The sequence below is a fragment of the Geospiza fortis genome, unplaced genomic scaffold (assembly GCF_000277835.1).
Source record: "Geospiza fortis unplaced genomic scaffold, GeoFor_1.0 scaffold55, whole genome shotgun sequence".
In the NCBI taxonomy this organism is placed as follows: domain Eukaryota; kingdom Metazoa; phylum Chordata; class Aves; order Passeriformes; family Thraupidae; genus Geospiza; species Geospiza fortis.
The window spans coordinates 8543654-8571151 of record NW_005054308.1 but is presented as its reverse complement, the minus strand read 5'-3'; the positions used below and the strand labels follow the sequence as shown (position 1 = coordinate 8571151).

General features: G+C 41.2%; 1 protein-coding gene across 5 annotated transcripts in view; it reads left to right on the top strand.

The window, feature by feature from the left end:
* EBF1 (EBF transcription factor 1) overlaps positions 1 to 27498 on the top strand; it is a 256727-nt gene that overhangs the window by 145445 nt on the left and 83784 nt on the right. For 4 of the 5 annotated variants that reach the window (XM_031055324.1, XM_031055321.1, XM_031055320.1 and 1 more), the window contains exons 3-4: positions 11680 to 11761; positions 19534 to 19675. In XM_031055324.1, the coding sequence (XP_030911184.1) occupies positions 11680 to 11761; positions 19534 to 19675 (224 nt within the window). The remainder of the gene's footprint in view (positions 1 to 11679; positions 11762 to 19533; positions 19676 to 27498) is intronic. The other variant, XM_031055322.1, reaches the window with a different exon arrangement.

Sequence of the window (27498 nt, the reverse complement as noted above, 5' to 3'; positions counted from 1 at the left end):
AAGAGTCCTCTAAGGAAAAGCCTCACAAGTGTGGGAAGCAGCGTTTGGTGGCTCAGTGGGAGGTTGGCTTCCCTTTCAGATGCTGCTGAAGAAGTGTCACACCAGGGAGTGCCGCCTTGCTGGAGGTGCCGTCTTTCAGGAGAGACACAAAGTCAAGTGTCTGACCACCTGTAGTCTTAACAAGTCCCAAGACGCTTTCTGCAAGGATGAAAGTGTTCTCCTCAATGTCCTTGCAAGTTCCAGGTAGCTGCTTCTACTGAAAGTCAGGAATCTTTAAGATGAAGGCATCTTCACGCTCTCTTAAGCACAGTGAGCCAAACCTGCCTCTTTATATCCACGGACTTTGTGTGAAGAGTCGGTGGAGGACTCAGAAGATGCCAAGGGTAAAGCTGGCTGTAGACAGGCAATGCTGCAGCTCCAGGGTGGCAGAGAGGCTTCCCTGCAGGAGCAGTGCAGTCATTTTGTTCTTGTTGCAGCTATTCTGCACAGTGGAAGAAATCTTAGCGGATAGAAATTTTGTCATTCACTTGTAATCTGCATGATCCATACTTCCCAACTTGGAGTAATATTATTTCATTAAATAGACTCAAAGTCACATGCAATTTGTATGTGATAGTGTACATTTAACTGTATTTTCAGTCAAGCCATGAGCATTATATTGTCAGGGTTGTCTGTTAGTTGGTGGTAATTGTTGACAAGTTGATGTGAGGGTATTTTAGCATGTTGTCTAACACATGTCTGTTGATGAGTTTGTCATTGGCACTGCACAGTATTTCTTCAAATTTGCTCTTAATTTTTTATTTGGAGATTAAGCAGAGATGTAAAACTCAGAATCATAGAACCATTAAAGTTGGAAAAGACACCCAAGATCATTAACTTTGACTGACTACCACGGTGTCAACTAAACCACTGAATATCTTGTCCAGTCATTCCTTGGACAGCTCCAGGGGCGGCAACTTGACCACCTCCCTGGGCAACCCTTTCTGAATCTTTGCCACCCTTGCAGTGAAGAAATTCTTCCTGATGTCCAGCACAATTGCTCTCAAAAGAAGTACAATGGAACATAAAATAGAGTTAGAGTTGTTAAGAGTTGTTCAGTACTTCCTAGTCCACTGAATTGTAACTTTCATTGGTAAGATGTAGATGAACAACAACTTCTATCTTTCTGCCCTGGCTGCTTAGCAAGGTTTCTTAACTGCTCATTGTAAAGTTTCCATTGCTGATGCTGTCTTCTGCAGCAACACAGAAATTTCATAATTCTGAAGTACTTATCTAGTACTTTGTAGACCCTCATGCTCTGTGTTTTGTGGGTGTAAATCTGACTAATCACAGGTCTCTTCCCACAGAAGGGCATCTGGGACACAGCCAGACATCCAGAAATACAGGGGAGATCCCAAGTCTTGTCTGTGTTTCAACACCATGGAAGTTGTAGCTGTTCCCTGTTCCCTTCTGTCGGGTGGGAGTGCTGTGCCTCTGCCCTTACACTGCTTTTGGTCTGTTGAGCTCCCTCTAAATGTGCTTCTTCATAGTTCCCACCAACAAAATACCACAAGCTTTGATTTACTTTATGTCTTACAAGTGCCAACTCATGTCTTTGCTTTGCTCTGGTTCTGACTTGTCACCAGCATCCTGATCTGAATTCCACTCCAGTCTTGGGTTTTTTTTTGACCTCACTGGATGGTGGGCTTCAAGGACAGGAGAAAATACTCTTGTTAGCTGGATCACCTTTCCCAACTGGTACAAGAGATAAGTTTGCAGCTACAGCCTACAATGCCTTTCCCACATCTCTCTGACACAGAAGAGGACATCAGCAAGTCTTTTTTCTACATGTTCAAGGCTCATTGCTTTAAGAAAAGCTCTGAAGCACTTAATCCAAAACTTGTGATATAAGCAGATATGATTGGATTCTACATGCTTGCTGCAGAGGTCATTATTTCTGAGGTTAATTAGGCTCTTTCATGTTAAAGGTAGCAGACATATGCAATATTTATTGATGACATCTCCAGCAGTACATAGAGGGTGATCCTCTTCACCAGCACATCAGAACCTCTTTTCCCCTTCCTCTTTCAGTTTTTCCCCATATGTGGTAAATCCCAATGAATTTTACAGTGTTTGGGTTGCTTGTCCACACACACACACACACACACACACACACACAAATCTGCAGCACTTTATATTAGAGACAGTTCATGATCCCCTTCAAGTACCCCTGGCATGCCTTCTCTTGTTGAACCACTGCACACACAGCTCAAAGTGCCTCCGCCTTTGCACAGAACAGCCTCTTGCTTCCTTCCAGCTCTCAAAATAGCCACTACACTCCGGATCCTGTGCTCACTGCCAGAGCTCCCTGCTGCAAAGGAAACGAGGGCTTTATTCTCTTAAATATCATGAAACAATGGGAACCCCTGGATGGAATGTCCAGCTTGTGGGCAGGAGTTGAAGGCAGCACTTGACTTTCTTCCACAACATTTTTGCACTTGATCTTGTCTTGTGTAAATACAAATGTACATTTGCGTGTATATTTTTTTCTGGACAGCTAATTCTAGACTCACCCCTACTAGTTTATTTAAAGATTTCTTTTAATTGTTGGGGTTATTTTTTCTTTATTCAAGAGAACCATAAAAGTGTAAAATCACATCTCCCAGCAGCACCTCTGTCAGATTGTCCTTTGTCAGTGACTGACTGGGTTCCCAGATCATTTTAGTTTTTAATTTATTAAAAGTTAGCTTTTAATAGCTTAAAGTTATTAATTTATTGTTTTTTTCCCTTCCCCATAATGTCCCTTTCCCACATAATGTCCTTCACTGCTGCTACTTTACTTGAAGCAAACATTTTATACGTTCTTTGAAGCATAAGTTGTCTTAGGAGGGGATGCAATCAATCCCTCTCCATATTACAGTTCCCAAATACTTCTCTCTAATTACTGAGGTGGCTCAGGTGAGCTAAGTTCTACCCAGGACTATGTGAACAGGAGATTTACAGGCACATTTTAAATTTGTCCATTGCTGTTGCAGTTCTCTGGAGGATTTAGGGATGCAGAAGCTGAGGTGTCATCCCAGCAGTAAATCCCACAGTCCTGCAGTGTAGATCTTGCTGGCAGTGATCCCAAGGCACTGGAGCAGCTGCAGCCAAGAACCCTTGAGCTTGCCCAAAGTCAGCATCACATGGGCACACAGCACTGTGAAAAGTTCTTGCATTTCTCTGGAAACTCGTTGAATTGTGTATTTTTAATGTTTTTGAGACATGAATTTACTCAATAATCAATTTATTGATCTCATGTTCTTCTGACTCATTAGTGGTGTATACCATAGGTTATTGTAAATAAGAGATCTAACAGCATCTTGGTTATTTCACTCTCTTCAGGCCATCAGTCCTACACATAAATCTGGTAAAAAATAATTTCCTTGTAGGGGGCAGCCTTCCTGCCCCTTTTTATTTTTTTAATTTTTATTTTTTATTTTAACATAAAGCATCTTCCACTTAAAAAAAGACATCTTGACAAAATGAAGCAGGTTCTGAGCCAGGTCCTGGGAGGTTTCACCCTTGTAAGATCATGTCTACACCTGGTGTAAGTGCTGGAGGATGCATCTGTTCAGATGGGGCTTGAGTAACACTTCATGTTCTGCTTGTGCAGAATTTTTTCTCAGTGTTTTGGAGGCTCCCACCTGTCTTTTAAACGGCCTCAGCATCTGGGTTTTGCAGGTTTGAGTGATGGCACCAGGATGCCAATGTTACTTAAAGATATTCTTGGGGTCAGGTTATTTGAGGAATCATTAATTATTGTATGTGCAGGCAGCACACAATTTTACATGCAGGGGATTTACACATGCCTGGTCCAGGGAAAGGTGGGAAATGTGTTTCCCACACATGAAATATTTACCATGTGGATCTTTATAACTTTCTCAGTAAGCTGGTGAAAGAAATATGTCACAAACACCCCAAATGGTGAAACATTTTAGGGCCCCATGTTTGCTGTGAGAAAAGCAGCTTCAGAGGGCTGGATTAGCCCTGCTCTCCAACATCCCCTGACTCTGATACCTCTGCTGCTTTTTGGTGCCCATGCTAAAGTTACAGGAGTTTACCTTGAGAAGGCAGGGAAGCAAATGCTGATATCATATTGCAATAACAGCGCTGCTGTTATCTGTCAGCACTTACACTGAACAGAGGCTCTTTCTGCTAAAGTATGGCTCTGGCAGGGCTGCTAATTCACTGGCATTGTGTGAACTATGACAGACCACAGGGCTGCTTTGTCGTTTTTTCCAGTGACTGAAGTCTGATGTCTTCAGTAAAAATTAAAAATAGTTAACTCACTTTTATGCCCTCATGTTTGAAGGGTGAAATGGGGAGAGACTGAAGGGAAAGTGGTTAAACTGAAGCAAATTGATAGACTTTTATTGTTACTGTTTTACTATTCGCAATGGTTGTCATCAACCAAATACCCTGTGTTTCCCCTGTACACAGATGGCATAAACTCCTTCCAACGTTTTTTTTTTGTTTGTGATAGAAAGGTAGCTGCAGTTCAAGTGTAATAAAAATTTTAGATTCTGGAGCTGGGCACAAGTAAGGATATAAAAGAAAATTCAGATTTTCTCTACTTTAAAGGAAAAAAAAATATTAAAACATCAGACCTGGGGGCAAAATTAAATTACAAAAAACTGAGCATTCAAACCTGCCTCTGGACTATTCTTAATTCTGTTTTGTGATGTTGTTTTTCAGTGGTGTTATCTCTTTCTTTTCTTATTAAAAGTCTGGGCAAAGAAACCAAAACAGTCTCTCTGGGATTTTAACTCACTCACTGGAGAAAATGCCAAACACACTTTCCCAAACTACTCTAAATTTCTGCGATGCATTATAACTCAGTATCAGGGAGCTAGAGGAGTCCAGAAGATGCAAGATGAAAAATTGATACGCTGTGCTTCGCTGTGCAGAACGCACAGACCTGAGGAAAAGTGACTGGGAGCACTTGCTGAAGTGAGCAATGAGTAATTTAAGGCTGGTTTGGGTGGTCCTGCCTTCTGATTTGGTGATTATGTGGGTGCCTCCTCAGCTGTTTGCTGTGCTGAGCTGAATATTTACTGTATTGATAACAGCAAACCCTGGCAGTGCTGGAGTTCCAGCAGCAACAGCAAGTTCACAAAAATAGCATCATCATCATCATTATTATTATTATTATTATTATTATTATTATGTTTCTGTTATTATGGCACTGCCTGAAAAATTTTAGCCGACAGGCTCTGACTGCTTGAGGTTTATTCTCTGCATCATATTGTTTTTCTTGGACATTTTCTGCCATTCAGGAGGAAGATATATATTGTCTAGTAAATAATTTTCCATGCCTTTAGTTTTGGTGTTTATTTGTTTTGTAAACTAGTGAATTTCTTAGCATCCCATAAATGCAAAATTCTTGTTCTGATTTGGCTTCCATTTTAAATCAGTAAGAGCACTGAATCCAGAGAGAACAAATTTGGGATTTTTTTTTCCTAATTAGGATGTTTGATAACTCAAGAGGTTATGTTTAGAAGAGAATTAGATGGCTGTATCTGGTGTTTAATTTCTCTTCTGCAGAATAAATTTCCTGTTGTAAAAATGCCACAAAAAGTAGCTACTGCTGTTTATTGACTAAAGAGGCAAGTAAAATCCAGCTGTGAACATGTGGGTAATAGGAGGTTTTCTCCATCCCTATATTTATTCCATGCTAAGCCTCATGTTGGTAAATATCAGTACAAGTCTCAATTATTCTTTTTTGAATAAGGTACCTGACATAATCAGGGAGCTTTATGTGAAAAGCCCTGCAAGGAAAAAAACAAACAAAAAACCAAAAAGCAATCTTCAAGTGAAGTTTTAAAATTATGGAAAATTAAAGAAATTGTCCTTCAAGAAAAAAAAAACCTTTATTTTAGCCTAAGTTTGGAATTTGCCATTTTATAATAGGAGTTTATATAGGAAGAGTCACCTTGAAAAGAGAAAAGAATTAACTTTGTCCTTCTGAAGTTTCAAAAGGGGCATTTCATAGGTCATGGAATGATAGCATCATGGAATGGTTTGGGTTGGAGGGGATCTTAAAGCTCATCTCATTCCAATCCCCTGCCATGGGCAGGGACACCTTCACCATCCCAGGCTGCTCCAAGCCCTGTCCAGCCTGGCCTTGGACACTTCCAGGGATCCAGGGGCAGCCACAGCTGCTCTTGGCAATCTCTGCCAGGGTCTCACCACGCTCACAGGGAAGAAGTTTTGCTAGTACCTAATCTAAACCTATTCTATCTACCTTTTGATTATTTACTTTTCCAAATAAAATAGCATTTTCTCTATATTTTCACTTTAGTGACAGATTACTGAGTAGATCAAGTTACCAAGAGCTGCAGGAGAGGTTATAGATTGACAAAGAGAGAAGTGTGTGAAACTTGCAGAGAAAACCCTGCAGAAGCAAACAAAGCACTGTCAGCCTTGGTGACCTCTGGGCTCACCTCTGTGCTGCCTTTGGTTCCTCTGGACATGCCAAGTTTTCACCAGAGCTAAAATACCAATCAGAGGTTGTTTGAGACACTGTTTTTGTAGCATCACCAGTTTGACAGCAGAGCTGGATGTGCTCAAGTTATGTGAGTGGTACCTTTGTCTCCACCAGTACTGCTTGTGTATTTAAATTTATGCACATATTTAGTACTCTGCTGAATTGGTGTGCCGTACAGAATGGGCATGCAATCCTTTTATCTGATGGAAAGTTGCTAATTATTGCCCTGGCCCTGTGTATTTTGGTTTTACTAATTTTACAAACCCACATATACTTGCTGCTGTGTTTCATCCAGGAGTCTGAAGTTGCCCTTTTTCTATCAAATGTGTTTACAGCACAGAAAAGGTGTGTTCTGTCAGTTTTGTTTGCCCTAGCCAGGGCTGAGCTGTATAACCAGCACTCACTCTGGATAGCCACTGGTCTGGCTGACCTTGGCACCATGACAGCTGTCGTATTTTCACATGGAGGAACTGTTCTTGAACAACTTCTCCAATGTATCAGGAACAAACAAGCTTTTCTTCAGCATCAGGAATGCAGCAGGTCTTCTTTCCAACTATTTTTTTCTCCTTCCACAGACATATTTATTGTGGCAATGGCAAGAAAATCCTGCTCCTAAGCCTTCGTGTTTGAGTTCCTTTAAATTTCCTTCAGGGGAGTGACAGAAGAGCCAACATAGATCATGTCAGAGCTTGCTTTCTTTAATTTAACTCTTCAGTTATTTTTAATAAACATCAGTATTAATTTGTAGTGGCAAGAAAAGCAGGAAGGCAAAAGCCTCTTACATCTTCATTACTTCCATTTCTGCCGTGGGTTTAATTTAAATCCCTGTGGTGGTGGCAAAGAGCAGGATGCTGCTGGGGAAGGTGTTGCACAAAACCAAAGGGTTTGGTGTGTGATGGAAAATGAGGCCAGCTGGGAGTGGCAGGGAATATTTTAAACAAGTGGAGTGACTTCCAGCTGAACTTATGCTCACCAGATCCATCAGTGGAACAAGGGGAATCAGAGGATGGATGGAGCAGGAGTGAGAACTCCTGAGCTGGCTTCAGGAGCTGGAAGTAACAGTAGGAACCAGGCCTGGGGTAGAGTTCCTCCCTAGAGGAGGGTGACAGCACAGTCCTACTGGCACCAACATCTTTTTGGAAATGCAGCAGTTTTGTTAGGGGAAAAACCCACAACTTCATCTCCAAAAAAGGAATTTTTATTGAATTGTGAGAAAAGGAGAGAACATTCCCAACAGCCAATAGCACATTTTTTAAGGCTTTTGCATGGCAGACAGAAGTTCACATTAGTTTGGGGCCTGATTCAGCCCAGAGGTTTGTATTTAACCAGAGGATGTGTTTCTACACTGGACCTTGCAGTTACTCAGGGATTTGTAGTGCATGCATGGCACAGATCAACTGCTCAGCAACTTCACTCCCTCAGCAGTTTTTGCAGCCTGCCCTGAGCAGCATGGTAGGACACCTAAATATAATCTAAAATTAACTGCTTTTCCCCCAGAGTTCCCTTCCTTACACTCCAGCCATGTCTCTGTGGGGTAAAGGTGATGCATGGAATTCTCTGGTTTAATACCAATGCAGGTTTTTGTTCCTGGACCTGAGCTGACTTGCATGGAGCTGGATTGTGTTTCTCTGCTCCACATGCACCAATGCTCTTCACAACAGGATTAGTAGTAGTCAGGAAGGGAGTCAGAAAATATGTTTTGGTTGATTCATGAGAAAAACCCCAAACCTTCAATGGTAGCAATAAGGATAATTGATGACTGACTCCTGTGTGGCAGAGGAGCGGGTGTTCATCAGTCACATAAGTTTGGAGAGAGAGTTGAAGAATTTATTGACACTCCTGTGTTTTGCACTTTTTTTTTTTTCATCTTGGAAATGAATTTCAGACCCCAGTAGTGAGTATTAATGCTATATGTCCTCTGTGGTTAGCATTAATGGTACACAGTCCTGCCAAATGCAGGGAAAGTTAGAACTGAAAAAAAATAACCCACTGTGAAGAAGCTTGATGTGAGCAAATGGGGATGGAGGTTTATGCTTACAAAGAGCTCAGCTCTTTTGGCACTTCTCCTGGACCAGTGCTGTCAATCCAAATCTGAAATATTTGCAGAGTGAAGTGTTGCTAATGAGCAACGCTGGCAGGACCGGGCTTGAGGTGATGAAGGCACCTGAACAATCGGTCTAAAGCAGGAACCAAGAGCCTGGGATGAGCCCCATGAATCAAACTGCTCTGCTCTACTCTTGTCTTAATCTGTTCTCATCCTCCTTCCTGCCAAGGTGGGGGGATCCCATCAGCTGGGGGTGTGGTGCCAGCCCAGGAGCTGCTCAGCTCTTGCCTGGATGAGTGTGGGATGCTTCGTGTGGCCGAGGGGACTCCAGCCCTGGTGTGTTCCCAAACAAAGTGCAGTCCCATCGTTTGTTTTGTCTTTCAGTAGAATTAAAATATGGCACTTGGCAGAATGTCTTCTGTAAACTGGTGACTTTTTTTTGCTTAACATGCAGTGAGTGAACTTGGCTGTGTGAGCTTCGTGTTCCTCTGAAAATGCTGTTATTTTTGCAAGTTAATTTTTTTCTGGAGTTGGTTTAATTCAAAAGAAGTTTTGTTTGCTTGCTTGCTTGCCTGAGGTTTTTTGGTAGGTTTAAACAGATGAGCTTCATTTCTACTGCAGTTTATTTTGGTGAAACTTCTGTAGCCTTTGGGGGTTATAGCACAGTGCAAATGGAGTTAGACTGCAAAACTTTGGGTTACAGTTTTGCAGACCCCAAAAAGCAAACTCTTGTATTTCAGAGTGACTTTCCAAGCCTTTGAGTTGACATGAATTCAGAGTTTTTAAGGGGAGGGAAGGCCCAGTGTTTCTCCATAGAGCTTCACAAAGAGCTTTAAATCTTTTTTGGGGAACCCTTAATCAACCCACCAACACTCAGTGCCCATTATTTGTGTGCCATGCGAATACAAATCAAGAATTTTTAGCTATTTTTAATTTTTCCATGCCCCAGCTCCCCTCAGGTCCAGGGTGTTGCTCAGGGGCTGCGGCAGACCGGGTGGGCAGCTGCTGGACTCAGCCCTTGGTGAAGCCGCCAAAATCCTGCGGTAAGCCCAGGGCAGCGCCAGCTTCTCCCTATAGAGTGAGTGGCTCTGAGAGGTTTTGCCACATAAGGGCCTGTTTGAGGCTGTAGGCACCAGCTGACAGGGATGTCTTTGCCTCTGAACAGATGGCCAGGCTTTTTATTTCAGCGAGCAATCTCGTGTGGAGGGGTGGTCTCCGAATGCTGCCAGGGTTTCACGAGACAGGGCCAGCTTAGGGCAAGAGGGATCTGATGTCTGTGCCCTTCATAGCTCGTGAGCTAAGTGATGAGCTGTTGACAGGAAAGCCATCATCTGAAGTGTAAGATCCCCAACTCTCCCCACTTTTCATTTTTCTTTGGTGGAATTAATGCCCTATTTGCTTGTCTCTCAAAATCTATTCTGGCACAAGTACAAACCCTCGCCTGGTGGCAAGCAGTTGTCTGGATCCGAGATGCCAAGATTTGTGCTGACAGCTCCTTCTACACAATCTGAGTCAGGCTGTCACAGCTGGCCATTAGCAGCTTAAAAAGACACACATGTACAGCAAATAGCAGCACCTTTCCATTATTGAATATCAGAACCTGCTTGATTGAGAAATGCAATGACTTGCGCTGCTCTTTCCTTTAAACAAACGCTGCCTCCAAACCCCTGTTCCAGTGCAGTGGATGTTTATTTTATGTGGATTGCTAGCTCTAATTTAGAAGCTCAAGTCTAGAAGAGCCTTCCTGGGCCAGGAGATCTAGTCCTTGATAATCCCAAGCATCACATTTGATAATCCTCCTCATTACATTGCATTTCTTTAATGAAAACAGTCCCTTGTAGTTTCAGTTTATGGTTGCAGCCGTTTGCCTTGTATGATTTCCTTGACATGGAGGAGCAAGCAGCAAAACTTGCCTTGTTGAGAGGCAGCATCACGACTGGAGCAGGGCAAAGAATGCTGCTCATCAAAAAGGGATTTTCTGAAGCTGTTTACCCTGCAGTGTTGCCTTTCTTGGTGACAGTCTGTGCAAATTCTGCTGACCTAGCATTCAGTTTGGGTGCTAAAAGAGGGCTGCTTGCAGAAGTTAACATTCAGATGTAACAGGATCAAACTGTTCCCTGCCCCACTCCTGTATGTGGGAACAGGGCAGAGGAACTTCTGCTTAGTCACTGATGGTTATTGCACGTGTAATGCTGCCTTGTCTGGTTACACTGGGCTTTAAACTTGCTGTAGGATTTAACTTTGCATGGCTGAGCTTTAGTAGACCTTAGTCTGTAGTTTATTTTGGACAAAAGGCTGATAAACTTTGGCTTTCAGGGAGGAAGCCTGGAATCTGAGACCCACTATTATTCATTGACTTGTCTTTATGAGTTTACAGTCCACTGATGCATAACACTGAAGGAAATATTTTCAGCGAAATGTTTGCTTTTTTCTTTGGCTTTGTAAAAGGCAATGTCTTTTCTTAGAGATATATGTCGGGGTCATATAGCTACTTCAGTGAACTGTGTATGGTCAGGAAATAGACTGCATCAAAAACATTTCATTTTTCCATGAAGTCATTCTTTTGACCAAGGTTTCCCCCTTCTCTCAGGGATTTGGGCTCCACCAACCACTGTTGGACTTTAATTTTATGCACAAATCAGTTTAATCCTGGGGGGAGATTTCAACTGTATGGAACATATTCAGTATTTTTGTATTAAATCAAAACTTAGAGGTGACAGTGAACTTGTGAAACAAAATCCCATTTATACCCAAGGGAATTTTCATGTCTAGCATTTTTCTGTCCCTTTTTTGCTGTGCTGAAAAACGTGTCTGTTCCTCATTGCTCTGGATGGCACGGCCAGCCTGGCGTGACAGAGGGACTGACTCTGCAAACTTTAATGGCTCTGACACAACAGAGCTATGAAATTAGTGTTTAAATTTTCAGGATGTTTTGCTAAATCAGGCCTGTGTAAGCTGCACTCCTTCTTTGGTTGGGCAGGGGTGTGATTTGTCCGAGTTGGGAATACTGATGTTGATAAGCCTTTCTTGGACCAAATGTGCAGATATCATATTTGTATCACTGTCTTTTTTATACAGACTACACCCTATTTATAAGACATTAATTTTCGTTTCTGTTTCTCCACAGGTTCTTCTTGAAATTTTTCCTCAAATGTAACCAAAATTGCCTAAAAAATGCAGGAAACCCTCGAGACATGCGTCGATTCCAGGTCAGTCGGACACGCTTCCTCCTTTAAAAATCAGCAGCTGTTAGGACAGAAGTACTTTGACCCAAACTAACCTAGTAATTCACTGGAAGATGCTAAAAACATAAGGTCACAAAATAATGCCTGAGGACTTGTCACAGCAGAATTGTCAGGAAGTAGTTAGGTTTTCTTGCTCTGGAAGAGAGCACTCTTGAAGCTAATGTCATCTCCACCGGAAGGGAAAGCATGAAAAGGAAAAATCAAAATGATCTCTCTGTTGTTTTCAGCTATTGGGCTCCCCTGCTCTATTTCTCTCTCCATGGGGAACTATTTGTTTTCATGCAGACACCAAGTGGGCACCTTGTTTATTGGCTGGGGCAGAGGAAGGTGTAAGAGCAATTAATAATATCAGGCATGTGTTACTCCTGAGCAGTGGTAAAGACTCATAAATGTGCATTGATGGGATGAAGGTCTGTCCCTGTAGTGAGCACTTGGAGAAAGCTACCACTGGGTATCTCTTTCTTGGGGTGCTTTGGTCTGGTATTCCCCACTGTTGCATCTTGTGGCACTGGGGCTTGGGAGCTGAAATATGAACAAAGCTTTAGATGGCCAAGGACATCTTGTTATGGTCCAGCTGTGCCACAACTCATTTTTGGATAAAGAGCATCGCTTTCCTTTGGGAAGGTGGTCTGTACCTCTGCACTTCCCCAGTGCTGGCAGCAGAGTGGGGTGGTGGCAATGCTGAGGAATAATTGTTCCAACCCTTTTATTGAAGACATGGTCTTTGACTGTGGCAATAATACTTTACCTGAGTAAAAATATGGGATACAAAGTCAAAGAATCTTCTCTTTTGGTGGGAGGAGTGAATACAGCCCATGGAGCAATCATGGTAGAGTCTGTCCGTGAGACTTTGCCTCAGGGTTCTGAGAAAGAAACAAGAGATTTGTCCCATGGACCACATCGGTCTCTGGAGAAAGACAACTCCAAAATATATCTGCTTTCTGTAGTTACTCAGAACCTTGTTTGCTTCTTTTCCAGCATTGTTGCACGGCAATACAAGTGTTGAATGTTATGTAAGTGACAATATTATTTATATGTAGAATGGCTTTTGTTGAACTGCTTAATTGCAGCAATGCTGGAAGGCAGAAGGGTGCTATTTGCCTCTGAGCAGGCAAGTGCAGAAGTGAGGAGATGTGGCCACAGGGGTTAAATTAATCAGTGTAAAAGCCAGCATTAGTATGGCAGAGCCCTCAACTTCTCACCCCACACTCCTCCCTCTGTCACGATTCTCCTGTGATTCCAGAGGGCATTATCACGGAAAGAGAATGTGGGAAAAGGACTCTCACCAGCACGGGGATTTAGTCCGAGCAGTCACCCCTGGGGCCTGTCAGAGCTTGCTTCACAACATGTACACTCTGCTGGGGCTGTGCTCGCCCAGGCTTCAGGCTGATTTTCATATGGAAATGCCTGTGCGTGTTCCCTCAGAACAGCAATCAGGAGCTGTGTCGGCAGGGAGGTAGGACATAGGAAAGGTTGTTGATCTCTTGACTTGTAAAGACATTCTGTCATACAAACCCAGCTTCACAGCAGTTGAGCTTTCCGTGTGTAAACAGAGACTGCTTAATTACACAGGTCATGTCAATTAGCGTGACCTCAGCATTTTCAAGAAATTAATCACTTTCAGCCGAGCGAACCACTCCTACTCTCATACAGGGTGGCATTGAAGCTCGCAGCATTCTCTTCAGTGCCCAGCCTTATTGTTTTACAATAGCTGCTTTTGTTTCTTCCGTTTTTTTTAAATTTTGAACTTGTTGGTCTTTTAGCAATAGACTTAAAATAAAACAGCTGGGCTCTACAGAGTCCAAACTTAATTTATCATTTCTTAGGGTGAAAAGGACCAAGTGTACATGTAGTATCTCAATGCTGTGGTGCTCCTGGGTCTTTGAGACAGTGTTGTGTAGGAACCAATTGAAATCTGTGCCCCCGTGTTTGCTATCAGCTGCCTTTGAATTGTTGCCAGTGACTTACAAGGTCTCCAATGGTGATGTCAAAGTTCTGGTTAAAAACCATAAAGATAAGGTATTTCCAGATACTTTTAGATGGTACCATACTCATTTTATACACACAACTATGGAGAAATTCCCTTCCTTCATTCCTGTACTTGTGCTGGACTTTGAAGCTGCCAAGAGATATTTCCAACATTTGGTCTGTCCTTCTTCAGTCCCCAAAAGTTTCTGGAAGTTCTTAGAACACAGATTTTAGTTTCGATGGGAGAATCAGTGGAGGGTCAAGGACGTGAGTCCTGCACTATCTAAGGACCAGTCCTGTAGAAAATTTCCTTTCTTAGTAGATTTTAGAGTTGGTTTGGTTTTTTTCCCTCTGTAGCATGGAATTGTCTGATTATCATCTGATACAAGACATGTTAAGAAAGTACAGGGAGGAGGCAGAGTGCATGTTGATTCAGGCTCACAATCAGAAATGAATTAGGAGGTTTTATCCTGAACTTTGCTTGCAAATGTGGGAGTGTGATCAGTCTAACATAAAGCTGTTGTGGGCCTGGAAGGAAATAAATTTCTCTGCATGTCTGAGATGTCCAGGCATGTGACAAGTGGAGTGGTGTGGAGTGCCAGCGGAGTGTGTGTGCTGGAGCAGTGCTGGCCCTGGCTGTGTTTGTTGTGTCTCTATTAGCACAAGGAGACAGTCAGGGAGGAGAAGTCAAGTACTGCACAGTACTTCAGCTGTGCTTCACACTCCTGCTTGCCCTTGAGAAAATAATTTCATCTCCACGTTTCATCAGCCCAATTGCACAAAACATTTGGTGCTGTTGTGTATTATCACCTTTGCCCAACCTTGCCTTCTTATTCCAGAAACCCTCCGGAGCAGATGCTCAATCTGGTTGTGAATTCTTCATCACAATAAGTCATCATCCTTGGTGGGATGGGCTGTAGTGCCCCAGTTAGTGGTAATAATAATACTGCTACTGAGTAGATGGTGTCATGATTGAACTCTGCCTAGATTTGATTTTTCAGAACTAAAAACTCATTCATACAACCTAAACAGTTTTGTATGTTATTGTAATTAATGAAACCCAGGCGCCCTAGCTGTCTTGTTGTTCTTGTTATAGCACAACTGCTTGTAAACTGACACATGTCAAGTTTTAATTTAGAGGAAACTTTTCAGGCTGTGTCACTGAACGAAACCCCAAACATTCACTTATTATGAAAACCTTGAAAGTCACTTAGAGATTGCCATGCTGTTTGATTCTGCTACCACAGCCTCTCCTGCAGCAGAGGTTGCTCGTTTGCCTCCATGGGATGCTGCCACTCATGTTTGAATTGAAGCCACTTGTGTCTTATTGCAAATTTGCATAAGAGACAGAGATGATGCTTCATGAATCCCAGATAATGGAATTTGGACATGCAAGGCTCCATCCCCAGAGAAGGGAAAAGCAGAAAAAAAAAAAAAAAAGAGACTGAAAAATAGCAGTGAGAGCTATGGCCCAATTCAACAAGGTAATTAAGTGCCTGGCCTGTCCTTGAGCACGTGAGCAAAATTACTGAATGTATTGTACTTATGTGCTCTTAGTTAGGCACCTTTTGAAGTGTCTTGTTAAATGGAGAGTGATTTTTAGTTACTAGAATAAAGAAGTCAACACATTGTAGGAAGAGGTCACCAAGTGGTGATCAAAATAAAGATGTGCTCGAGCCATTTATAGCTTTCAGAAGAGTGGCAAGCACTGGAGTTACATATTTAACACTTAGGACACACTTCAAACCTGGAAATCATCCGAGCTAGATTTTCTCTGCCTTTGCTATTGGGTATTGGGGATGTTGCAAATATATCAGATCCTTCACCATACACTGGAGAAAATTGAAAGCACAAGGAAAATGCTATGTCTTAATCAGTAAGCAAAGCTTAATGGGCTGTGGTTAAAAATCAGGAGTTCTGCAATGCTTAATTTTGATATATTAGGTGAGGTACTATACCAAATAAACAGGCCAAGTGCTAAACGTGGATAAATAGCTTGATCTCCAGGCTCCTGGTCTCTGAATATTTAAAGAAAAAAAAATCTAAGCTCCAAAGTATTCACAAACTGAACTATTTAATGGCAGGCAGAATAATCCACAGAGCTGGGATATGTTACTGCATTCAATAGTGCCAATTTCATTGAAGAAAGTTGTAAACCCATGTGTTTCTTTCATACCTCTGTCTCCCCTGGTGTTGATACAGGATTTAAATTCAAAATCTGTGAAGGGCTAAAGCTAAAGCTCAAAATCATTTTCCATGTTTGCCTGTCTCAAATTAAAACTGTGTTTTGTTGACAAAATTTGGAAAGGTTTGAGATTTGGCAGACCTGGTTGTCCCTGTGCTTACATTAATGTGTCAGCACCTCATTAATCATTTATTAAACTGTAGTATGCCTTTCCCTCTTGCTACAGTCTGTGTTTTAGGATGCCTTGGTGCCCATTCCACATGTACTCTGGCTGTCCCCTCCCCCTAATTTTATGATTTCTCCACAAATTAGTTTTAGCATGTGCTTTAACTTGAACATATCCCAGTCGTTTCAAAATCAAAATGAGGAGAGTGTAGTATTTTTTTAGATTAAAAAATATAAGTAGAACTTGTAAGTATGTAAGTGCTCTGCAGCAATCCAAGTAGGTAACTGTGGCACACAATATTTGAAGTGCATTTTTTACTGTTAATAATTAGAGGCATTAATATTTCCTTAGTGCAGCGCGCATTATGTGTTCCTCTATTAATGAGAATTTTCATTTAAAGAATTGAGCAGCAAGAGCTTATTCCTTCTTACAGGTGTGCTATGAATAATCTTTTTTTTTCCAAACAGACACATAAGGGTTTTTTTTTCTGCATTTCCTGAGACTGGAAACAGTTTCACTTGGGGATTCCATTTATAGTTTCTGATGCTAACGAACCAAAGAACCACACCAATGTGGTCTCTTCATAGTAAATCAAACTGTTCAGGAGGGAGGTAGGAAGATATTGCTAAGTAATTCAAAATATGTTGCATCAACAGTTCTGAAAGTCTGAGGAGGGGGAAATTAAATGTAGTTTTACTCACAGAAAACCTCAACAGGATTGTTTCCTCAAGTTCTTACCTAGAAAGTTGCATGAATAGCAACAGCTACTTAGATACAGGATTTTCACAGCTTTGAGAACTACCTTACTGTTACTACTCTTGACTCATTATTTTTCTGGAATCCCATTTCTAAAAATGTTTACAGTTTTGGTTTCAGCCCAGGTTTGATCAGCTTCAGCCTGAAGTCTGTGTACCTATAGGGTTTTGGAATGGTGGAAAATATTTTATCTTGTAGCCATTGTTATTAATTGTAATTTTGTTAATTTTCATACGCATCTAATCAGACCCCTAGAAGAAGATAAGGAGCTGGCATAAATCATGGAGCTGTGACAGGCAATGCCAAGGATTCGGCTCAAAATCCCACTTGCAAAGAATTTACAATGGTTGCAAGCGCACAAATAAGATTGCAAACCCCGAGCCACTTACTATAAGATCATATTTTATTGAAAATATCATAAACTTTATTCTACCCCTCAGGAATTCAATGGATAAATTACTTTTGAAATCCCTTTTGGAATTTTATATATAGGGCTTGGGTTTTTTTCTTTCCTTAGTTTGATTTCAGAAAAACTTATCTGTAGTATTTGGTGCTTTCTTTTTCCCAAATTTCCATCTGTAGGAGCTCTTGAATCATTTATTCTGTATTTTAATATCTTTCACTTAAAACACGCATAAAAGTCTATTGCTTGGAATGCCATTCTGAGCAATGGGGTTAGGATCTTTTAGATATAAAATATTCTCTTTTGTATTCCTCTTTTTCCAGAGAAAGACTTCAGGATCTGCTTTGCGCAGTTTAGTGGCTTTGCTTACTTTTTGAATATTTTAATTGGGGGCCAGAAATAGGTAGAAAATTTTTCCTTTCACTCTATTTTTTTTAGCTCCAATTCAAGTGATGAAATTGAATAGTTGTAAGCGATCCTTTAAGTGTCCCCATTTGACCAACTTTGAGAGGCAGCAGCTTCCTGAGAGAGTAGAAGCAATGTTTGCCAATCCTTGTAAAGCATTTCACCTCTTCAGAGGCTAAAGCCTCTCAAAACCAAGAACAATTAAAGCGAGAGCCTTTCAGAGCGACTGGGGAATTCAGCAAAATAAATCAGAAATCCTCTGCTGTGGCTCTGGAGGCTTGCCTCATTATAAGAGCAGATCTATTAGCCCCCTTGCCATTGTCTTTCATTTCTCAAGTGAGGTGATTCTAATTAAATTAATCTGCATGTCAATCTATCGGTGATCAATCAAAAGGGCTGAGGTCCCCCTTTGCGGCACTGTGCTTGCGGCTGACAGGGGCTGATAATGGAGGAAGAAATAAACTGTCGAGCAAAGTTAATTAGTCAACATAATAGGTGGATTAAACAGGAGCTGCTGATTGCTGTTTCACATGTCGAAGCATGAGGTGGGAGCTGAAACTGCAATTAACAGACAATTATTATATTTGGTTGTAAGAGGTCGCATGAATAAACATATCTCTGTGGGTTTCAGTCTTTAATCCCTTTCCCTGTTTAATGTAAGGAGAAGTGTAGGTCATTTCTTCTTATTGTTTTAGTCAAAGTTCTCGAAGGCGACACGTGCTCCTGGCAAACCAGCAGCCAGCTGAAGGCCAAATCTGTGGCTGGGGTAAAACCCTGGGAAATGCCATACTTTTGCTGGGAAGAGGCTGTGGGAGGGGTGACTGAAGGAAAGCCAGGGAGGCTGAGACTGCTTGGTCTGAATGGGTAGGAGGAGACGTGGTGTGATGAGCTCACAGCTCTGCAAGGGACTTGTTTCTCCATGACATTTCATGGCTCACGTGCCCTCTGCCTGGACAGGGATTTCCTTTTGGAGCCTCAGGGTTGAGCAGTCCATCTGGGCACCTTGGAGTAGCTGAGTCTTCTACTCTGGACCCATCGTTTACCTGTTTTCCCCTGCTGGGTTGGCTTCTCTCCTGCCCTGGGCAACTCTGGGGAGCAGAAGTGTCTGATCCTTCCTCCAGCGCAGTCCTGCTGTGTCTCTCTCACCTCGCCTCAAATCAAATCCCAGGTGTTGACACTGAGATAAGTTGAGAAATACAAATAATTCTAACACTGGATGAATAGGGTTGTGTTCTCCAGATCAAGACCCCACTGTCGAGCGTGTGTGTGTGTGTACACAAACATGCCTATACATACTCCTTAAGATAGAGCTTGGGAGAAATTTGGGCAAATCCAACAACTTGCAGTGACTGTGCTGAGGGGAGAGCAGCAGAGAAGGGTGGGGGTAAGACAGGCAGCAACTCTTGTTACAACTTCACAAAATACACTTTTGTTTTCTTTTATTCTGAATCGATTCTCATTTGCAATGTCAACATCTCTATCTACTTCAGTGTGGAAACTGAAGGATAATTTAGGGTGAAACACAGCTGCCCTTGTATATAGGGGAAAAAAATACTTAATAAAGATCCTCTTGTTAAAATGATGGTTAACAGTGTGCTGTCTGCCACGCAGCTACAAACTCTGCAATTTGACTTAAAACTGCATCAAAAGCTTTCGATGCCAAAAACCCACTCATCAATAGCGCCTCTTGTTAGATTTGTACAGCATAAGCACCAGTTATTATGTGAAATAGCTTTGCAATTTTCTACAGCTCCCAGCTGTTATTTATTTAACTGAGTTTATTACACTCCGCACTTTTTAAAAAACACATGGATTTATCTGAATTTTCCTCCATCTTGCTCTTGTGCTTGCAGGTCGTGGTGTCTACAACAGTCAATGTTGATGGCCATGTGCTGGCAGTGTCAGACAATATGTTTGTGCACAACAATTCCAAGCACGGGCGGAGAGCTCGAAGACTCGATCCCTCGGAAGGTACGCCTTCTTATCTGGAACATGGTAGGCAAATCATTTTCATTGGTTGGCATTGCTACTTTAAATGTGGATTTATTTGGTTTGTGTCTCTGGCTGCTGCTTTCAAAATTGTTCTGTAAGCGTTTATTATCTCTGGGGCCAGACATTTGAAAGGGACTGGCCTCCAGACCAAAGGGGGAATTTTTCAAGTAGGTCAGCTCTAAATGTAGGGAAATGACAAACAAGTAAGCAAACATGGAAGCAGAGGTTGTTCTGTGTGTCAGTGAAGTGGGGTGATTTTTTTTTTTTTTAATGCTGGTTGCATTTATTCAGCACCCAAAATTGGAGTATGATTTTTTTTTTCCAGACTGCCCTTATTTTTGCCTGTGCATCTAAAGGATGTTGCATATTTTCTGAAGTGCTCAGCACCCAAATTTTGGATTGCATTTCTTCTATCTATAGGGTGCTGAGCTCTCTAGGAGATTCTTCTGTTCCTTTGAATTGCCCTAAATGAAAGCAGACCGCTTTTGGAAATCCATCTGCTTACTCAAGCCATGGATGAATGTTCTTTTCTGGCTCCAGCTGTGCCAGCTGAGGACATTGCTTTTCCCACAGCTGTTTGTCTCCCCTCCCTGCTCCAGGCTATTCTTCACCATGGACATGCCAGCTAGGATGGTTGTGTGCTTGCTCCCTGGCCTCCTCCAGGCCAATGAAGTTCATTAAACCATTTAAATAATCACTCTTTGCCAATATGGCTTGTTGCTGAAATGATTGAAGGAGAAATGGTGCAAGGCAGTTTGGCTCTTCTGGAAGCACAGTTAACTCCAGCAAGGGTGGGATGGGGGCACATGGCTGGAAGCAGCCTGGGGACAGTAATCTCTTCTGTAAGGTCAGCTGGTCCTGGAAGGGAACATCTGCTGGTGACTGTAGGTGCTTAAAATGGGAGTTGTTGAGTGCAAATGTACTTTGAAAAATCTGGATTTGATTAATGTTTTGTTTTGCTCTTTGTCCTCAAAGTTGATGACTACTGCCGAAAAACAAAACAAAAACAGAGGGCATTTCACTCCCCTCTCCCTGTTCCAGCTTGGTAGAATAGCTCTTTGTCTTCAAAGCTGTTTGTAATCCTAAATTCAATAGGTGCTTGCTCCCTCTAAGAGATGTGTACCCTCAGCTGCCATTGAAGTAGCTGAGTGTAGAAGGCACCAGTCCTTTATGCTGGTTTGTTTCACAAATATTTGCCAAGGATCTGATGAATAATTAAATAGATTTTTCCAAAGAGTTTGAAGAAACCAGATAAAATTTTCTCTGGGAAAGCAAATGCCACTCAGAGAAATGTTAACTAGATACGTTAAAAGAAATTATTAATGCTGAGAAATGGGAAAATGTGTGGGTTTCTACTGCTCAGTGGATTCCTGTGGAAATACTTTTCTATTCTGTTTATGCTTTCAGGCATCAGTCCTGCAAGTACTTATGCATATATATAAGATTATGCTCACATATGGTCCTGTTGGGATCAATGAGGCTTCTTGTGTCAGAGAAGCTGAGGGTATTGATAAGTGTTTGCAGAATCGGGTCTGTAGTTCACACTTACTAACCCAAAATTCTTAGCTCAGCAGCGTTTCTCATTATATAAACATAACTTACATCTGTATTTATTTAGCTCTAACTTTTTATGTAGGCTACGAGCCATTTTCAGCCATAATTCATGTTATAGAATTTTTTTTTCATCCTGCCAACAACCTAATTTAATAAACAAACCACTGTCATAATTTTTACTGAAATTTATAAGGAATGTATGAACTCTGTCTTTATTAATTAGCAGAAGGCATTACAAAGGGAAACTTCTTTCTCTTCAACTTTGTAATCTTTCCATTAAGTCTAGTCTTAAAAAAACACTCTTTTTTTTTTTCTTTTTTTCTTATATTCCTACTAAAGTAGTTGCCATATTTTTTTTTCTTTTTTCCCCATTGCAGTCTTCTCAGTGCATGCTTTTGGTTGAGGCAGTACTTAATTTCTCTTACATAAATGCCCTTATTCTCATGCGCCGTGGTATCTCATTTTACCACAGCTGTCGTTCCCACTCCTACAACCTGAGGGATTCTGTTGGCAAAAAGCAACAAAAAAAAGATAATTCTCTGCTTACGTAGCTGCACACACCTGAGTTACTGTGCTGATATTAAAAGTCAACATCTGCAAAATATCTCCATGTGTACATTTTGTGGGAAAGGTGATTTTTCTAATCTGCTTTCTCAGGCACCTCTCAAGCAACCTCATAAAGCAACTGCTAGTAAATTCTTACTTTTGAATAGCAACCTTCACACTACAAAATTGTTCTCTTCCCAAAGGCTTGGTGGAGTCTTTCTTTTTAACCCAAATCCTTCAGTCCAGCTCTCCGGAAATTCTCTGAACATGTGAGTCCAAGAAACAGGAAAAAAATTTCAAAAATCCATAACTGTTGTTATGATGTTATTAGGTATCTAAAACACTTAACTAAATAAATAAAAAGAAAGGAAAAGGTTTAATGCTATTGAATTTTGGACAAGACCCATTAGAACAGATGACACTTTCCTCCACTGAAATAATTTTTTGCTTTCACTTTGAGTCAGAAAATGTATTATTTTTCTCCAGTTTTTGGAATTTTTATTTTGGATAGTATCAGAGGCTGTTTGTTTGCCTCTCCTCTCCCCAGCTTTTCTGCCTCCCTCGGGGAAGGACAGATTGACCTGAGCTGTATCCATGAGCAGGGAGATGGGAAGGGAACACAGTCATGGTTTGTCTCTGGTTCATTGCTCTGGTGAGCAACTGCTCATCACAGGTTTGTAAAATCTGGAATCTGACTATAATATTCCCTTGACCAAATGTATTCCTGTGGACTTTTCCAGATGTTTAACTTCTTAACACAAATTCCTGATGGCAATAGAGATGAATGCCTGACTGTGAGGGCTGGGGAGAGGGGAGACAGGATGTAGAAAGGTGTGCTGGTCGTTGAGTTTACTTAGACAATATCCAGCTTATTTTTCCTTACAATCTTGTGTTTGCTGCTCTGAAACACGGAGTAACAGTTTATGTGACACCTAAAAGACACTTTGGGGGCCAAAAACCTGGAAAGAAAGCTGCACCTCCCGAGCCACTCAGGAGCCTGGTGTCTCCACATTTGGGTTTCACCATCTCATTAGCAGATAGTCTGGATTATTTTTGGGACATCCAACACATCTTTATTTATATCTTGCTTGTCAGACTTTTCACTCAGTAAAGTGAAGAGGTTTTTTTTGTAGCTCCTTTCTCTGAATATAACCAGGACCCCAGATCCTGGTTTTGTGTTCACATGCCGCCCCCTTGAAGCCAGTGGGTTAAGCAGCTAATCTTTCAAATAAATATATCTATATTTTAAAAGTAATAGCTGGCAGAGGCCAATTATTATTTCATCCATCTCTGTGTGGTATAAATAGGGTAAGCCACAGTAATCTGTGGTTTTCAATAATTATCACTTTTTCATTCACAAATAGTTGGATCCTCACTGGTTTTATATTTCTGGTAAACCAGAAAGCCGATGTGGTTGACCTTTCCAAATTATATATATAGTAAGATGTATAGTCAAGAGCCAACAGGCCCCAACAGTAGGATATATTTCAGCTTGTAGTTCGTCCCAGGGTGTGAATTTTAAAAGCAAAATCTTCCCAATGAAATTTAAGTGATGAACTTATGGAAGGGGAGAGTTCTGGCAGGGATTGCAACAACTCTTTTCAGGTTTACCAGCAATAAATCCACTGCAAAGTTTCCAGTTAAATCTCTCATATCATTGCAAAGTAAAAATTCTTTTTTCTCCCTAAATCTTTTGAATGTCTTTACAAGAATGTAAAGCCAATTGCAGCATCAGTTTCTCTATTATTTTTCCTCGCTGGCAGAATGCAATGCCCTCGAAAAATGATAGTCCCTGAGACCCTGTCAGTTTGCATGCTCTAACACTTTATTATCTAATGATCTAATATGCAACAAGGCAAAGAGGGGGTGCTTATCACCCTGACAGGATGCCTAGGAGAAGTGACTAAATTACTTTATGTACCATTAGCACTAGCTGCCAGGGTGAACTCACTGTGAGCATTTATGCAAATATTCCTGAATACATTCAAGTGGCCTTGTCAGGAAGACGACTGACAAGCAGCTTAAATGCTTGGGTTTTTAAAGGGACAGTTTTATTTCTTTTTTCTTTTCCTTCCTCCTCCATGGGGGAGCACTGAAGAATTAGGTGATGGCGAGGTTTGCTGATGATTTGGTTCTGAGTCAGCTCAACAGCAGCAGCAGATGAAGGATGCAGGATAGAAATAGACACAAATGATTAGATGTGATATCAGAGTTTGCAGGTGGAAGCGGAGATAACCATGATTTCCAAAGCAACGTCCTGCTGGTATTTTAATATGAAATATGCATAAATCTCTGTGTGTTTATATCTAAAATAAGTCATTATGTAGCAAAACCAATAGTACTGGTTGCCTTAAACTGGGAAGGATAGTGCAAGGCTTGGTTATTTGATCACCCTATTGTGGTACTTGAGACAGCCAAGCTTTTACAATGTTGTTTTAGCTCATGGCAGCAATGAGTGACTCCAACCGTTTGTCTGCAGGTGGAAAACCTACACGAAATAAAAAGCAGTAGTGGCTGTGCCTCAGCTGCACATGACAGGCAGATCCTCTTGTCAGCAGTGGGGCATTTAAAGAGTTTTTCTTGCCAATCCTGCCCATCCTGGGCCATTTAAGAGCTCACAGTTACTGCACAATCAGAGATTTTCCACTGAGTCCTCAGTTTTGAAAGCAAAAATGATTGCTAGGCTGTGCCTTAGTGAATCAGGTATTTTCTGTTTGGATCATTAAAAAAGAGGAAAAAATCTTTCTCGCCTTATAAACAACTTTGAGAGGATAATATTTAAAATAAAGCTTTGAGACTGACTGCCCTTAGGTCTCATTTCTAGTCTGCCTGTAACAGAATTGTTGAGGACAGACATTGAATACCATGAATTTAGTTGCATGTGGTGGATGATTCCTGAAAGATGCTCATAAATCTGACTTAGTGACCTTCTTCTTGTGCCCTAAGTGTCTCTGGCACAACTCTAACCACTAAATTTTGGGCAGTGTGTAGAGTTGTGAAGAGGATGACCTGATCAGGTCCATTCTAACTGTTTTATCCCTCAATTCCTTGGTGGTGCCTATCTCTGTGCTAGTTGATGAAATTGTCACTCCAAGACAGAATACTGACTGAAGCAAAAATTTTAACAAATTGAGATGGATTAATCTTCAAAACTTGATACATTTTACCCTTAGTTGGTATAGGTTCAGGTTGTGCATCAGAGTTAGGGGCTATTGCATTAAAAAACTGGCCAGGTTTAAACAAAGAAACATTAAACTTTGACTTGCTACATCCATGGGTGGAAACACCTGTTATAGTTTAGTGCTGAGCTTAAGAATGTTTTTGTGATTATATGAAAAATATAAACACACAAGCTTTTTCTGCATCATATCATTCCATATAGAGAAATGCAGTGGGCTTGATTTATTATTTAGAAGGGAAATATTGAAAAAAAATATTAGGATTCTACCACTCTACTTGAGGGGATCTTGTATGTTATTCTGAGTTATGTCTGCTTTCTAATTTATTTTCTATGAGGGAAGAATACCTTGGGTTGTTGGACATCTCTATGCATACACAGGGGAAAAAAATGTGACTTTCAGAGCATTGCACAACATGGATAGTAATAACAGTAAGTGAGCCTTGATATACTGAAGGATTGCAAAACTTCAAGCTGGAAATAATTTTCTTTATTTTTGCCAAGTTGTCTTTTTCATATCGGTTCCTTCATAAATGCAGTGACTCATAAATTCAGGCAATTTTTAACATAATGGCTTGTTATGTGTTCTTGGAGTTTGACCTCGCTGAGTGTATAATATTAACCTTTTCACTGCCCTGTGGACTTATTCTGTTTCACAAAATGAGGGAATGTTGGGGCTGGAAGGGACTCTAGAGATCATCCAGTCCAACCCCCTGCTAAAACAGGTTTGCCTGGAGCAGGTTGCACAGGATCCCATCCAGTCAGGTTTTGAATATCTCCAGGGAAGGAGACTCCACAACTTCTCTGGGCAGCCTGGCCCAGTACTCTGTTACCCTCAAAACAAAGGCTTTTTCTCATAATCAGATGGAATTTCTAATTCAATGAGAGCACCAGGGCTTAGTTCAGAATGTGAACTTGGGTGGAGTGGGAGCATCTGTCCCTCTGAAGAGACAAAACATGGCCAGAGAGTTAAGATGCTTTACTTGAGAGAATGGGTAGATAAAGGCTCATGATAATCTTAACAAGATTTTAACTCTGGGAGGCAGTACAGAAGCTTCCAGTACTGTGGCAAGTTCGCTGTTGTAAATGTTGAGTAAGGACTTGGTATTTTCCCAAAAAATGTATGGCAGGTTAGGGGGAGGTTAAGTTTTGAGCAATTCCTCACACGGTTGAGGATGAGGTTCTCTGATGGATGCTATGCAGGATGTCAGGCTGGATGATCAAAGTGGTCTTTTCAGGAGTGAAATGTTGGGATCCATCAGATCAGCAAAACATGGCAGAGCTAGGATTTGTGCAGCTCCAATTTAGGCAAACAAAACTGAGTTAACTAAATTGTGCCCCACTGAATTTTGCTGATGTCTTTTTTTTTAATCTTTACCAGAGCAGAGTCACTGTTTGCAAGCCCAGATCCCTTATTCCTCCTTGGATATTACAGAGAATTGCACAAGAACTGGGTGGGTGGGTAGGTGGAGCTGCCCTTCTCACAGCCAGTCACGCCAAACAAAAAGCAGAAAATCTTTTGTTTCTATTTGTCTGGGTCATACATCATCCATTATGGAGAGGTACTCAAAAGCTTGGAATATCTGGCTGCAACAATTCCGATCTTTCAAAATTTATTTTTAGTCTGTGGCTAAATGAAAACAAGATTTAAGCAATGGATTTTTAATGGCTAGTTTAGGCAAGGAGATTCCAGAATTTTAGGTCTGCCATTAGAGTGTAGCTATTGCATGAAGTAGGAGGTTTGAGTTTGTGGGGTTGTTTTGGTTTTTAAACATTATTGTATAACATATTTATGCTAACACTTCTGCAGGAGACTTAGGAGATACCATTTGAGATATTCTAGTCATTAATGAAAGGATTGCTGTTACATAATGTCCATGGAAATATCTTCTGAAAAGGCAAAGTTGAATATTCCAATTGCCACAGTTAGAAACGATTTTCGCTTGACAGTCACTTTTCAGAGATTTAGGGTCGCTTTCAATTGAGAAGGGAAAACTGGGACAAAGACAAGATGTGTCAGTTTCTATCCATGAGCAACTGTCCTTTATGTTTTTCAACTAACAAACTAACTAAATAAAATAAATAAATAAAATGCCCCCCAAACAGCCCTTCCCCACCAATATCTAAGGGATGTCAAGCTGTGATACGTTGTCACCCTCTATTGTTACGAGGTTGTCATGAATTCATGGAAAAATAGTACCTGGATGAAGATAGAAAGCATTTTGTGAGTTTTCCTGAGGAGTTTTCAGAACTGTGCTCCCAAAATTGCAAAAAGAAGAAAACATGGGGAAAACTGCCATTGAATTTTGGTACAGATTTGCACAGAAAAAACGGTTTTGTTACAGCAGACCCATAAGGGAGGAAAGTTCAGATGGAAATTCTCCAACCACCATAAGCGTTGACTCCTATTTGGAGAGCTTGACCAACCCTTTGCTGGAGGTTTGAGATTTCTCTCCAGACCTCAGAGGAACTGGAATACAGTCATGCAAGTAGAAACAGCTTAACACCCCTGTTTGGCAGAAATTTCACAGTTACCAGAACAGGGGAA